General features: G+C 37.3%; 1 protein-coding gene across 1 annotated transcript in view; it reads left to right on the top strand.

The window, feature by feature from the left end:
- Nucleotides 1-15,175, top strand: part of ROBO2 (roundabout guidance receptor 2) — an 888,578-nt gene that overhangs the window by 857,162 nt on the left and 16,241 nt on the right. Inside the window, exons 25-27 of the mRNA XM_030448588.1 lie at nucleotides 2,134-2,394; nucleotides 5,570-5,784; nucleotides 14,928-15,110. Coding sequence (XP_030304448.1) covers nucleotides 2,134-2,394; nucleotides 5,570-5,784; nucleotides 14,928-15,110 — 659 coding nt within the window. The remainder of the gene's footprint in view (nucleotides 1-2,133; nucleotides 2,395-5,569; nucleotides 5,785-14,927; nucleotides 15,111-15,175) is intronic.

Here is a 15,175-nt window from a genome sequence, read left to right as displayed (position 1 = left end):
AGAAACCAATATACCAAAGCATGAAGTTGAGAGTGTAAAAGTGACAGAGCTATTGCACTGTACATTTTTAGCAATATGAGTTAGGATGATCCCCTCGAATCTGGGTGGCAATGTCATGAGTGAATATTGCAAGGAAAGACAGATCAGAGCTAGTCATATCTTAATTCTCTCCTAAGAAATTGAATATGTATCATATAATATTTTCTTAAATCTCTGTTACAAAAATGGTAATGGTCATTCACTCAAAAGCTCTTAAATGCCAATTGTTATCATACAGCATTTTTGTGCACATCTGTACATGAACAAATCTTTGTGTATCAATATATGGTTATATTGAGATGTAGTTTTAAAGTGATACTGTCCTAATTACGTCTTCCATAGACTTTTGGATTGTTAGGCCAGGTTGTTTTAGCTATCCAGAATCTGTATTTTTTAATACAGACTACAGACTTTTGAGTAAAGAAAAAGTACTTTAGTTCATTGTAGAAATCTTTGGTACTTACTTAAAGTTAATGTTCTGTTGATAATACAGATTTTTAAATTTATTTGTCTCAATGTTTCCATCCCTTTTATAACCCCAGCTCCACACTTGAGAACATTGGCAGTGGTTAATTTTTCTCTGGGAAACTAGTAACTCCTTCCTTCCAAATCAGGAGCCCTAAAGGAGTGGTTTTAAAATGGCTTGAGAAATTACTTGTATAACACAGTGCATCGCCTTCCTACATTGCAGAAAAAAAGAGGACTGTACCTCGTCAGCAGTCCTTGAAGGTGAAAATAAGATAAAATGTCTTAGATGATGCTTGGGGAATGGCCCTTGGAGTTTAAGATAGTTTTACAGTGAAGGGGTAGTGAGAGCATTTCGTTGTTTGGTTGCTTTTTAAAGAGAGCTTGCATGTCCTGAGGTATTTTGGAATACACTAACAGTTAAGAAGAAACATGTGCAGATCCTCAAGGGACTGCAGACCCACTGGGTGTTTTGAAAATGGGAAGAGCTGACGGTGCTGAGATTTTAGTGATCATAAGCTGAGCACATCTGAAGTTGTGTTCACATTAGGGAATTTCTCTGGGGAGGTAATGCATGGGGAATGACAAAAGCCACAAGGCCTTCATGTCCTGATTAATGTTGGTGTCTCTAAAGGACAGGCTCCTTAGATGATACTGTATTATAACATTGAATTGAATAGTCCAGTAATGAGGACAGGGACAGAAAAGGATTGTATTACTGGCAAAGCTTACATTAGAAATGGTAGTTGAATATTAAGGTTCTGTTTCTAGCCCTGATCAGCTGTAGCATTGCCTGTTACACCTTTAAAACAAGACTAAATATTGAACTGCAAAAACCTATTGGAACTTCTGTTACATGTGAAGAGAGAAGAATCTGATTTTGAACGATATTGGTAGATATTAATCTTTTCATTTACTTGAGGCAGGTGTGTTGAAAATGTTCAGAAATTTAGCACTTCCCAGCTAAGTTCCAGTAGATATTAGTTTAAAGGTGGGGTGCTGGCAGAGCTGTCAACATATGTGCTAATGTATTTTATCTGCTCGTGCTGTGACATAGCATATGCTTAGGGTCAGTGCTGCTGTGACATAAATGAATTGCACATCATAATAGATACCTATATGCAGTGTGGTAAAATCAGAATTTAAGTGTTGCTTTTTATTTAACTACAAAATAAAAACAAATGGTAAATTTATAGACAAATAAAGGAGAGGATGAGAGTAAGAAAGCGCGTAAGTGCAACTATGTAAAGCTCACTCTGCCTTTTAAGGATGTTGCAGTTTTCATATCTAGGTCAATCTTCAACACATTCTCCTAGGTTAATGATCCAGGAAGCGAATTAGCTCATTTTGTTGTTGATTGTGGTGTAATACTACATAATCACCATAAACAAATGTTATCATGGATCAGTAATTTTTTTTGTTGCAAGTCTTGTTCAAGTTGCTTAGCAGTTGTGGGGAAAATTAAACTCAGTAAGGAGAATTTGAGCAATTATGACCCTATTTTCATTAAATGTTACAGCTCACACTGTGTGGGAGGGTTCAAACTGTGGCATAAACCCTATATACACTCTATTTCACATCAGAGATGAGATTTGAGATATACTAAGTTCACTTGTTGTTTTATTTTAGATATGACAGTGATGGTTGGTGCCCACCTTTGCCAGTTCAAACCTACCTACATCAGGGCATGGAGGATGAGCTTGAAGAAGATGATGACCGTGTTCCCACACCTCCTGTCCGAGGAGTAGCTTCATCACCTGCAATCTCTTTTGGGCAACAGTCAACTGCAACCCTCACACCCTCTCCACGAGAGGAGATGCAGCCAATGCTTCAAGCCCACCTTGATGAATTAACTAGGGCTTACCAGTTTGATATAGCAAAGCAGACATGGTAAATGTTTGAAGGGGACACCTAAGGTCTGGGAAATGAGAACATAATAATAATTGATGACATAAAAACCAACTTTTTTCAACAACATTTCAGTAATGTTCCAAAGAAGTAGAGTGGAAGAAGAAATAGCAAAATCGTATGAAAAGTGTGAAGGCCTTAAACATTAGTAGGTGCTTTTTAAACCATACAGGTTGGTAAGTCTAGATTATATACGTCTGGAGTAGGTCATTTATACTCATCTACTCACGACTTTTATGCAGTTCAGAGGACTTTCTTTTCAGGATAGCAAAAGATGTTAATTTTTCTAGCATTTTAAAAACCATCGAGGTTCTAAATTCCTGCTGAAAAATAACGCTACTCACCTGTAATAGCAATGTAGCTGGTTTTAGCCTGTGTCACAAGAGAATGAAGCATTTGCATCTCTGTCTGTAGTTTGAAATGCCATGAAAATTTCTGATTCTCAGGGAAAACACTAGAAATAGCAGGAAGGAAGTTGTTAGAACTTGCAAAATGGAGCTAGTGTTGTAGTGTACTTTATGCCTATTGAGAGGAAGTGCGAGCAAATGCCACTGTAACATTTCCCCCGCAAAACAAACAGAAGCAATCTCTTTAGGGACTGAAAAAGAACTTGTCAACTGCACCAGACTGGGGATATGGTGAAGGTCAGTTGCTTTCTGGATGTTCCCTAAGCAGCAGTTGTCCTTTTACAACTTTTCTATCCAGACAAAGCCTGCGAATCTCGGAGGAGAAGGGCAGAGCTAGTTACTGAATGGCAGGCTGCCAGCAGAGAAGCAGCCTTTCTTCACTGGTAAATAGAGCCACAAAGTTATTCAGCTTGAGGTACCATAAATAGATCAGGCAGGTAGGCAGACGGTGCCAAATCAAAGCCAGCTGTTTTCCCTGGGCACCATCGAAGCCTCAAGGCTTGTCTGCAATCTGCACTCACTCAACAGTGTGCTTTGGTCCTGCTGCAGTGCCACGCTGCCAAGCACAGCCCCTGGCCTGCCTGTGGGACAGACCCAAATCCCAGGCAGCAGCTAGACCTGGCCTATTGAAGGTAGCTGACTTCTGAGCCAGCACACAGATGCACACCCTGTCTGCGCAGTCAGCTGATGCTGCGTTTTGCAGCTGTTACCCTTTCTATGCCCTGCAAACTGTGGGTGCCAGTCAAGAAGGACTCTGTAGCAAAGCCTCTCGCAGCTGACAGGAAAGGTCTTGCTTCCTTTTTTTGGAGGCATACAGGTTGATATAGAACTTTCCCAATGTCCTTAGCAGTACACGGATTTTAATGTCACTATTGTGGAAGGTCACAGTAATTAAACCTGGAGCTCTGAATAAAATATAGAGGAGAGAATCTGTATTTTCATGCTAGGACCTTGTAGCAGATGCTAGGGTAAATATTGAGAGCTGCAAATACAAATGGTTTTTGCTGTAGTTGTGACATGGGATTGTTTAATGGTTGGATATTGTTTAGCTGCACAGATTTACTGTTTGGCAAATACTGTTCAAAGTCAGTGGAAAGTTCTCCATTGTCTGAAGTGGGAGGGAAGATTTCTTTATTTTCAGAAAGTTAACGTCCAGTGTAGAGAGAGGGAAGCAAAAGAACAAGATGAGACATGTCAGATAGGTTACTGCACTAAGAGAAATATAGGGACTAGCCAATTAGAAATTTGAGAAAGAGCACATTAGAAATTACTGGAAAAATACATAATCATTATGGCCTTGATCCAGCAAATCATTTAAGTGTATGTTTAACTGCAAGAACATGAGAAATTGATTTCAATTGTTCTATCACAACCTTAATATTAAGCATATACTTAAGTATTTTGCTTGACTGGGAGCTAATCACTCTGTTTACTGGGGGTTAGTTAGGTGGTAGTGCCCATCAGCATGGTGTTTTGAGCACTGCACAGCTAAGAACATGGTGTCCAGGCAGAAAAGCATTCAAGGACTGCCAGTCAGAAGGAAGTTGTATATCAAAAGGGAAGCATTGGTTCTGCAAATAAGCTTCAGAATAAGCAATAATTTTAAACCTGCAGCAAGATGGAGAGAGGTTGCAGTGGTACATAACATTTACCATGACATTCTCAGCTCCCACAGATTTACATTAGGAAAAGAAAAAAGAAAAAAAAACAGGACTGTTTGAATAAAGAAAATTACCTCAGCTATTAAGTGCAGACAATGGCACCACACAAAGTTTTCATGAAAAATATATCACAGCTACCTGAGCAAGCAGGTGACAGTTGTCATTTTTTCTGTTATGCTGATGTCCAAGCAAGAGACCAGCAGAATCCTGGATCTCATCCAGAGTGCTGCCAATTTGAATCAGGTCATGGCACCTCATGAACAGCCACCCGAAGATTCCCATGTGCCTAAGTTTGCAGTTTCAAGCATTCTACATGCTCTTATGCCAAGACCAGTCATGCCTGGATCCCCTGGCATAGCTTGCTGTTTACATGTACTTCTGCATTTAAAGCTGTTGGTTTTTCTTTTCCTTTCTAGCCTTTCAGACACCGCACAAATGAAACTCCAAGTCCCTTTGCCCATTTAGCTATCCTCCAGGTCTTTTTGTATCTTTGTGTTTCTTTTTTTTAATTGTGATTCCTGCATGCAGTAATTTCACACATGCATTCCCTAATACTGCTGCAATTAAATCAATTCAACTACTTGAGATAAAGCAAAATAAAAAGGCCTCACTGATAATGAGTTCATTGGAGTTGAAAATGTTTTCTACTGGTCATTTCCTCTTTAGGGTGAGCTCTAGCTGTTTAAGCAGAAAGATGAAAAATAATTTTGGCTCGATGTGTGATTTGCAATGTGTAATATGGAATGAGACAATGAATGCTATTCAGAATATTTAGTTGCGATTCAGAATTTCACATTTATGTGAAATACCTGATTTATGTAGCCTCTCTGTAAATTGTTTCTCATCTGTAAAAGGTCAATCTTGTCCTTCCCCATCTTACAGGAAGAGGAGTGTATTTAAGACTGGAAAGTGTGCATATACTCTGGTAGTAGAAGCTATTAGAATAACTGAACTGACTTTTCTTGACTTTGACCTAAAAAGAACATTTTGTAATTCTACTTCAGGACTTGTTGAAAGGTTTTTTTTCTATTCACCATGGGATACCAATTGTCATCCATTCTGATGATGTTTTCCTGTTCATTTCTGTAGGCACATCCAAAGCAATACTCAACCTCCTCAGGCTCCAGTTCCACCCCTAGGATATGTGTCTGGAAACCTTATTTCTGATTTGGAAACAGATGTTCCAGATGATGATGATGACGAGGATGATATTGAAGAAGAAGCTGTAGAAATCACTAGGCCACTAAGAGGTCTAGAGCATACGCCAGGCTCCAGTATGGACAATCTAGACAGCTCTGTGACAGGTAACCAAACACAGTTAACAGGGACACCATCTTGTTCCTAACAGTAAAATACATCATCAGTCAAACACTTTCTAAGTGAAAATTTATTCCACTCTATTTCTGTAACATTTTAAATGTGTTAATATTAAACACTAAAGTTAAAAGAAGATTTGAAAATTCTTTGCTTTACTGCAAAATGATAAGAAACTTCATGAATTTTAAAAAGCTTTAAAGACTTGAAAGAAAACTCAATTATATCCTGGCTTTCATGAATAGTTCACTCTACTGGAGAAGCAAGCTAGTTGCATAAAAAGGAGAGGGATGACCTCGGCTTAGGAATATATATTTCATATATCAGAAAAAGCATAAAAATGTTATTATAAAGCTGTTTTAGATATTTTGCTGGGTAAATGCTTTAATAGATGAACCCAGTGAAGTTAAAAGACTTTAGAATAAGTGTAGTTAGATGAGCACGTTTATTTGTAAATTAAATGCAACATTTAGATAGGAAAATGTGTATTTTAAATCTAGTTTTTATTCCTGAATTCAGTATTTGTTCCCTTTCAGAGAAAATACTTAATTAATCTGATACTATTTCTTTCACTGCTTCTCACCCTTTGTGTGCCTTGGAAAGTCATCATCAAAAAGACCTACAAAGTCTTGCTAAACTAGTGCTTGGAATCTGAATGAATAAAATTGCTGTTGATGAAATGCAGGCTGTGAAAAATATCTTTTAAAAAATACAGATTCTATATGGGCATAATGTACATTTTGTAAGCATCAGTGTATTTACCTTTAGGTTGAACTTTGCCTTTTATATGATATACTGTGCCATAAACATACGGCTACTCTGAATACTCAGATATAAGGTTCAGAGTTCACAAAAGCTGGTGAGTGCTTCTTCAGACTTTGATCTCAGCAGGAGAACACTGATTGCTAGTTGTACCCTAAGGAAGACTTGCTCAGTACAACTTACTGCCATAGCACCACTGAATTTCATCTCTTTTTCCGGACTTTTGAAATTCCAAGGATTTTGCACTCTTACTTAAACATGGCTATTCTGAAAACACAGCAGGAATATGACAGTGATGGAGCATCAGTAGCCATAATGTTCTTCCTTTATACTTGTTGAATCAGTGCATAGCTTAATACCACTTCCCAGGTTTTCCCTCACCCTAAGGCCAGACTACTTGCCAATCTAATTAAGAATTAAGAATCCGTTGCTGCGATTTGAAATCCAGATTCGACTGAAGGCCGTAGAGTTAAAGTTTAAATCACTGAGTTGAGAAGGTTAACTTATTAGTGCATGAGTATGTTAAGTCACTTCCCTTGAATTTCTAGTGTAATCTCCTTCAGGCTATAATTCTGCATCTTTTTGCATATCTCACTAATGGCGCAGAAAACCTTTCCGTTAGGAATACAGGAAGGGTTTTGCACTGGTGATACAGAAGTAAATAAATAAATAAACCAACTTGCTATGTATTTTCAATTTGGTATGTATTAATATGCCAATGTTGATATATCTGTAAATCAGAAAATTAATCTTACTCACATTTGCATTTTCACCCAATATTTTGGACCACCTTATTTAGTGCAAAGTGAGAAATAGCTGCATGTCTGCTCCAATTTGCAGGCTTCTGTGCTTATTTCAGTTTAGCCTTGTATGAATAACAGTCTTGTTATAATGGTTATAAATTTTGCTTAATTATTGGAGTGTTAAGTGTTTAGTTATTGGAATGCTAAAGGCTTCCTGTTGTTTGTTGTGTTTGGGGTTTTTTTGCAAGAAAGTGGACAGAACTTTGTAATGTAGACTGTGAATGTACTTAAGGCGATATAATGTACTTAAGGTGATATACTTAAGGTATATAAGGTGATATATGGCCACACCCAGCTGAACATTAAGATTTTTCTTTTGCTTTTGCTTTTTCTTGTTTAATTGCTATCTGGATCCATTCCTTGAGTTGGTTCACCACATGGCAAGCTGTTTGCCAGAAATGCAAAGGGGGAATGTGCAGCTGGAAGGGAAGCAAAATAGGGACAGACTGCCCAACACTTAATTGACTTTAACCAATTAGGAAACTACAGCTTTACAAAAAACAGACAGAGAATGTAAGTCTAAATTATCTGCAAAATGGCAAACTCCCCAAAATAAAAAACTACTTCTGTTTTCCTTGGTTACTATGCAGGTAAAATCCTCCATTTTATGAGGGATTGATTTGGGCAAGTTTTTTTCTGCAGGTGGAAGGAAATTGCTTATTATGCTTGAGGGAATTGTTTCAAAGGAGAATTTTAGTATTTTTTTTTTCTGTTAACTCTTCCAGGCTGTGTTTACAGGTGTTAAAGAGGGTATAGAACAAATTGCATTCATTGTTTCTAAGCTGTTTGTCATTCTTTTGTTTGTTGGCTTTTAGAATACTGTAGAACAGCTAAATTGTTCTTTCTTGGTTGTCTTTTTTTGTAGGGTTTTTAGTGACTTAGACCAGCATTTTCCTAGGAATTTATATTCCGAGTCTTCACTTATTTTAACCATTATATTTAAAAAATGGGGGCAAATGAGAACAGCTTACCTGGATGAAGTGATATTTCTGAAATTTTCTGAGAAATTTAAATTGACATCCCACAGTTCCTTTGAGCAGAGCTGCTCTACAGTGAGCAGGGTGAGTTCCCTCACCCTGTACTGTTAGCATGCCTTAGTGATGACTTAAAGATGTCGTCACTGTCAGGTGAAATGGTATTTTGTTCTTTATGGCTGAGCTGAGACCTAGGTTTTCATCCAGTACCAAAAGTGGGATTCTCCAAGGGGTAACACTGGCACTATGTGACCCAGGCTCAAACTACTAAATTCTTCTGAAACCACAGTGTTTCTCCTTTAAACTGTTTAAAAGTCAGGTTGTCATCCTGGCCCTTTTAGTTACAGCTAACTGAAGACTCAGACAAGGATTTAATCTGTGCTATTAAGCTTTTCTTTTTGCTGGCGGCAGAGACATAATGTTGACGTGTATAATACAGTGGAAAGAAAAGAAATGAGGAGTGCACAGTAACTATATGTTAATATTTTTAAGATATTGCAAAGAAGATTTAAGGAGGGAGGTTTATATTTGAATGTTTGTAGGATGAAATATGAAATCAAACCAAAAGTTTTACTTTGTTCCCAGCATGGTTAGGATACTGAGTTACAGATTCTGATTTAAAAAAAAAAAAAAAAAAAAACACAACAAAAAAACCCAACCAACCAATCAAAAAACCTAAAAAACAGCTGTAAAACTTCTGCTCACTTGGTGTTTTATTCACTGTTATATAGGGTTATGTTTGCTTTCAGAGATATGTTGTAATATAGTTTTTCTTTTGCTTATGTTTAATGTTTGCCTTTATGATGAATTGCTGTGCAGAGGTATGGCCTGAATGCTTACAAAGAGTTTGTTATATTATTCTGCTTTAATTTATTGCAGATGATGACTTTAAAAGAAATTAACTTGTTTCTCACTGAAATCACCAAGAACATCACTGAGATTTGTCAGATTAAAGTATTATGATTTGGGGGGTTTCTTTATCTTCTTTTCTTCTCTTTCCCCAGCACCACCAGTGAAGCTGGTAGTAAGAAATGTTGTATCTTCTATCCTTGTGCTTTTTGACTGAGAGGACAGAAATATACCCCTTAACTAGAACAAGTCCTTTTCTACCTAACTGATACAAACTGATATAAGCAGAGATACTTTCTTGTCCACAGTATCACTGCAAATGGGTAACAAGTTTTGCATTTTTTAAATAGAATTATATAGATTTACATAATGATAAAGCTATCCATAACTTCTATAGCTCAGCAGGGAAAAAAATAATCCTTTGTTTCACATGTTTTCATCTTGGTTAAAAGAATCACTGGTTGCTCTTTGTATGGTAAAAGTTCTTCATTGAGTCTGAGCACAAGTGGAATAATTCTTGAAAATTACCAAAATTCATTTTCATGAACCATATTTTGCTATGGCAGAATTCAATATTTATATCTTTTTTTGCTCAGGGATACCTACTGCAAAAGATTCTGTGTTATAAGCTGTTAGACAGACTGCATTTCATAGGAAGAATGTGTTTCAGGGATTAAATATGTGGCCAGAAAATAGGAAACTGCTCCTTTTTGTACCTCATAAAAATGGTAATGCAACAATTAGCAGGGTCATATTATAAAGCACAGACTTTACTCTAGCTTAATGGATCTAGGGATATGCATTCATCAGCATGGATGGATTTAGCATAAAACGACATGTAAATGAATTGATGACTGATCATAAATTAATTTTAGTGCTGAAGAAGTAATAGACACAGCAAGATGCCACTTTATCATAGTATTTTACTGCTCAGCAGCATTTGAGCAACTACTTAACGTTCTGTGTGCATTTCTTTTTAACAGCTTGAATAAATTTGAGAAATTTTTGTGCCTTTCAGCAATATGGAAACAAAAAAAATTAGAAAGATTGAAAATGCAAACACAAATAAATTCAGCTAAGTGACATAAATTCATTTTTCATTGAATTTTTATGAAGGGCATTAATTATGGTTGGACCACTGAAGTGCCACATATATATGTATGATTTTTACTTCCTTTAATTTAGTGTTTCCTGCCCCAAAATAAAAATTTTAAACTTTAAGAGCTTATTTCAGGTGTATACATTTAAATAGTTGGGCATTTATAGTAAAGTGCAACATAAAGCATTAGACCATGTTTAATTTTTGTAATATCATATTTATGTTCTGCATTCAGGCCTTTCTATTATTCTTTCTTATTTTAATTGTACAAGGACTGTGGGCCCTTTTATTCCATCCTTTCCACCAAAATCTGTGGACGTTCTTTCTTTCTAATCTTGTCAGTAGTCAGAAATATCAGATATGTCCAAAAGAGCATAATGCCTTTCTCCAGTAGATAGGCTAAAGGGATATCAGCTGACGTAGCATCAGGCTCCAAGGACTTCATCCATACTTTAAGCAGTCTAAACCCGTTCCATCAAAAACCTTCAGAGGAGCAGGGGCTCAATATTCACATGTGCTTAGTGTTCTTCTGAAGGAAAGCACATAAGCCTACACATGCAAGTCCCAGTGACATAATTTGTTACCTTTAAGCATGTCCATAGTCTGGTGCATAGGGAAAAGTGTCTAATGGGGTTTTCAAAAGTGTTAATTAAAGGCAGCTTTTACTTCAAGTAATTTAGATTGGGTTGCTTGTTTTTGTGGTTGTGCTTTTGTGGATTGTTTTTTTTTTCCTGAAGTAGAACAAGAGTACACTTTACAAAGAAAAATAGCATTTTTATTGCCTGCAAAATGTCACTAAAAGCAGTGGCATGCAGCCTACAAGAATCTAGCACCACTATTCCCCTCACCTTTTGCTGAGAGCAAAGAAGCTTTCTGTTTGCATTAGCACCAAGAGATATTTTATGGAGCAAGAAAACAGAGTTCAACTTTTCACAGAGTTGATTTTGCTCTGCATAAAGCATTTACTGCTGCTGTCAGCAAGAGTAAAATTTACAGTTGCCAGAAAGCGTAAAAACTGCAATGTGCTCTTGAAAAACACATAGTGAGCTGCATGTAAAGGAGACACTAAAAGCCTGTTTCATTCAATTTCAAAATGCACAGCTGATCTGAAAGGGACGTCAGCATCTCTTATTCTGCCTTTATTCAGAGAGAAATAAATGTGCATCTGATTTGGAAACCGAGAGGCCAATGGATGCCTTTAAATAAGCATTCACCATGTGTGCAGCATTAACGTGGCTGTGTGGTGACCTGAGATGCCCGGGCTGGGCTCCAGCACTCCCATGCCTTCTGGGCAATAGATGCACCTCTGGAGGGCAAAGCAAACTGGGTTTTTAGTGCTGCGAGTTGTGGTGAGAAAAAGTTGCTTATGCAGGGAAACTGAATAGCTCAGGAACCTGCAGAAACAATGTAGAGATTTTTACCACTGGTTACCTGGTCACTTATGGCTGTGTGTGCTGTATGTGTCTCATGGTAGCTTGCTGACTTAAGCAGTTATGAATCATGGAATGATGGAATGGTTTGAGTCAGAAGAGACCCTTAAAGATAGTTTAATCCAACCACACTGCCCTGTGCAGGAACATCTGCCCCTAGATCTGGTTACTCAAGCCTGGTCCAGCCTCAGTTTGAACACTTTCAGTGATGGCACAGCTTCTTTGGGCAACCTGTTCCAGTGTCTGACCATGCTCATCATATATTTTTTCCTTAAATTCAGTCTAAATCTACTCCCAGTTTCAACTAGCTGCCCTTTTTTTTCTGTTGCTACAGACCGTGGTAAATTCATCCCTTTTACAAGCTCCCTTTATATATTGAAAGAACTCTTCTCCAGGCTGCACACCAATTCTCTCTTTTCCTCACAGAAGAGATGTCCTGTGATAACTTTTGTGGCCTTCCTCTGGACCTGTTCTAACAGATTCATGTCTGTCTTGTACTGGAGACCCCAGGACTGAATGCAGTGCTCTAAGTGGGGTCACAACTTTGCTTTAGTTGTCAACTGTGTTGATGTCCTCACTGAGAAAAGCTCATTTCCCTTCCAAGAGCTGAGCAATACTTCTGGCCTGACAGGCAGTCCCTCCTAACACAGCTGCTGGGAAAGAGGGAAAGGAGAAGCTATTCATGGGGAGAGTGTGCTGTTCCTGGCCTTGCTGCTGCATGCTGTCCATAGGAATGCAGAGGAATTCAGGAAAAGAGCTTTCTAATAGGGCTTGCCTGAAAAATTGCCACACTAAAATTTAGTTCTTGTTAAGAAAACCTGGTATGTCTGCAAGTGTGTTGAATGATAGGTAGGTACATGCACACAATTTGGAGAGAGCATTATAGACTTTAGAGAGAGCATTAAGGGCTTTTGCAGATTTTGACTGTATACCATAGTGAGGATGTGGATTGTTGTTTTTTTTTTTTGACTGGATAAACTTCAGTCCAACCTTTAAAGCAGCAGATGAAAAATATCAACTTCCTAGACAGCCTGAAAGCATCCCATCCCAATTATGTGTACTATATGTCCTGTAACAGCTGAATGACTGGTTAGCAAAGGGACAGAGCCATGTGAGCAAATGTGAATTCAAACTTAAGTTCCTTTAAAATGTCCACAGTCTTGTGCCTATGATACTGAAAACCATATAAATGATTTTATATGTATCTACCTAGAAAATAGAACATATCATTCAAAACCCTTGGTCCCCAAAACTAACAAGATACATGATAAATTTTCAGGAACAGAGTTTCTTCCTTTGATATCTGTAGGTCTAGTCATATTTTTATGTTTCAGCTTGTGCTTACCTATTTTGCAGAATATGTTGATAAGCAGTTGTTTTGAAAATGTCTTCAGCTATAGCATTTAATTTTCTTATATCTTCATGAAGTGTTTTTATCTCTGTTATCTCTTTTCATACTTCATCAATAGCTGTTGCTAAGCTTTTTTACTCTCCATTCTCTATGACGTCCTATCACACTTTGATTGTTAGTTCAGAAACTCTTTTAGAGGAAATTCAGTTTTAGCCTTCCCTTGCTGTTATCTGGGCATCCTTACAGCTGTCTGCATCCAGTCAAGTGTTTTTGGAAAATAACAATTTTACATGTGCTCTTGGCAGGCAGAATCAAACTCTGTCACTCTTTGTTGCGCTTAACACACTTTCTGCCTGTCAGACCTCCATGGAACTCTTCAGTTTCTTTTAATGTATCTTAGGAGTCCATGGGCTTTTGTTATTATAGTCTGCCACATTGCTGACATAAAAGGTTTGGTCACTGCAGCATCACAAAATCATCCCTTGTTCTTGTGCTTTGTGGTGAAGCGTGCTACTTCCTAACCTCCAGTATTAATTTGTTGTACTCAAGATTTATTTCTGCAGAATATTTTCTGTGATATTTTCTATAATTCTATGATTTTAATCAACCTGTCAAATTGGTACTAATAAGCAGGTTATTATTGATTTACTAGTTAACAGCTTTGAACACAGTAAAACTTTCTTCAACATGTATTGAAAAAAGGCTTTCAGGAACACGACTTACACAGCTACACATCTCATGTACATTTACATAAATTCACCTGTGCTAACTGAATAGTAAAGTCAGGACCATGATGTGTATTTCCACATGTGTCTTCATATCTTTGAAAAGCAGGTCTCTGCAGATTCTCATGAGGTTACTAGAATGTTTTTTCACCATACACAGGCCACTGTTTTTAAAAAGTGTATTTCAGAATTTCAGTAATTTGCAAAAAAATCTGAACTGAGTGATAGCGTTTGAAAATATTTTGTACTTTCATGTTGGATAGCTGATCAATGCTTCGTGCATTGAGAAACCAAAATAAAATATAAATGAATAGCAAATAAGGTGCATATTTCCTTCACTCTTTTGCTCTTTATATTTTACTTCTGACAAGATTTTAGTATTTCTTTCATGTCCTTTTTCTGGTATCTGTTTTTCTGACTATATTTTTATGATATTATTATCACTTTCCCCTCTTGCAGTGGTGGTAATTGGTAGCTAGAAGGTACTATGAGGCCAGCATTGTCTTAGTGATTTATTCAGTATTAAATCTGAGAATATATTTGCTCTGCTCTTGAATGTTAATTATTTCTAACCTTTTTAAAAAGTAACTGCAATCCTCTAAAACAAACTTCTTCAGGTCAGCTTCCTTCAGTCCATTGAAATCACTCGTCTCTTTTAAGGTTTTGATTGAGAAAATGACATAGTGCTAATCTTGTTTAAGACTTCATTTTGCAAATATCAAACTAGATACTGATTTATAGTAAGTCAAGTAAAAACCTTTAACATTCATTTCAATTCCAGGGAAAATGCATTAACTTTTGAGAGTTTATTATGGAGCCTTTGCATTTGTAGAGAACAGATACCATTTTGTTTACAGGATCAAAGCAACATGGAGCAAGCTGTGAATGTGATCCCACTTAGTTTTGATATTAATCTTTTATCACATAAACTTTGGGTTTCTCGTTTTGAAAGGCTATATTCAGCAGGACTTTAAGTTTTAGATGAATATTTTAGATGAGTACTGCTCTTTTATATCAAACTCTGTCAAATGAATTTTGGGTTTCCTGTTGAGAAAGGACATATTAAGTGGGTCTTTAAGCTTGAGATGATCAAAAATATCAATTGTGCACAACTCACTAGACCCCTACATTTGTTTTTAGGTTCAATGGTAAATGGATGGGGTTCTGCGTCTGATGAGGACCGTAACTTTTCTAGTCATAGATCTAGTGTAGGTAGCTCCTCAGATGACTCGATCTTTACCAGCGGCAGTTTTGCACAAGCACTGGTTGCAGCAGCAGATAAAGCTGGGTTTAGGCTGGATGGAACCAGCCTGACAAGAACAGGTTTGTAGACTCAAAGTTGATGCTTTCTGCATGAAGGATGTCTCTGCCTATTCTTCTCCCCCTCT

Source organism: Calypte anna, chromosome 1, assembly GCF_003957555.1.
Source record: "Calypte anna isolate BGI_N300 chromosome 1, bCalAnn1_v1.p, whole genome shotgun sequence".
Classification (NCBI taxonomy): Eukaryota; Metazoa; Chordata; class Aves; order Apodiformes; family Trochilidae; genus Calypte; species Calypte anna.
The sequence above is the reverse complement of the archived record's forward strand: the minus strand, read 5'-3'. Positions and strand labels throughout refer to the sequence as shown.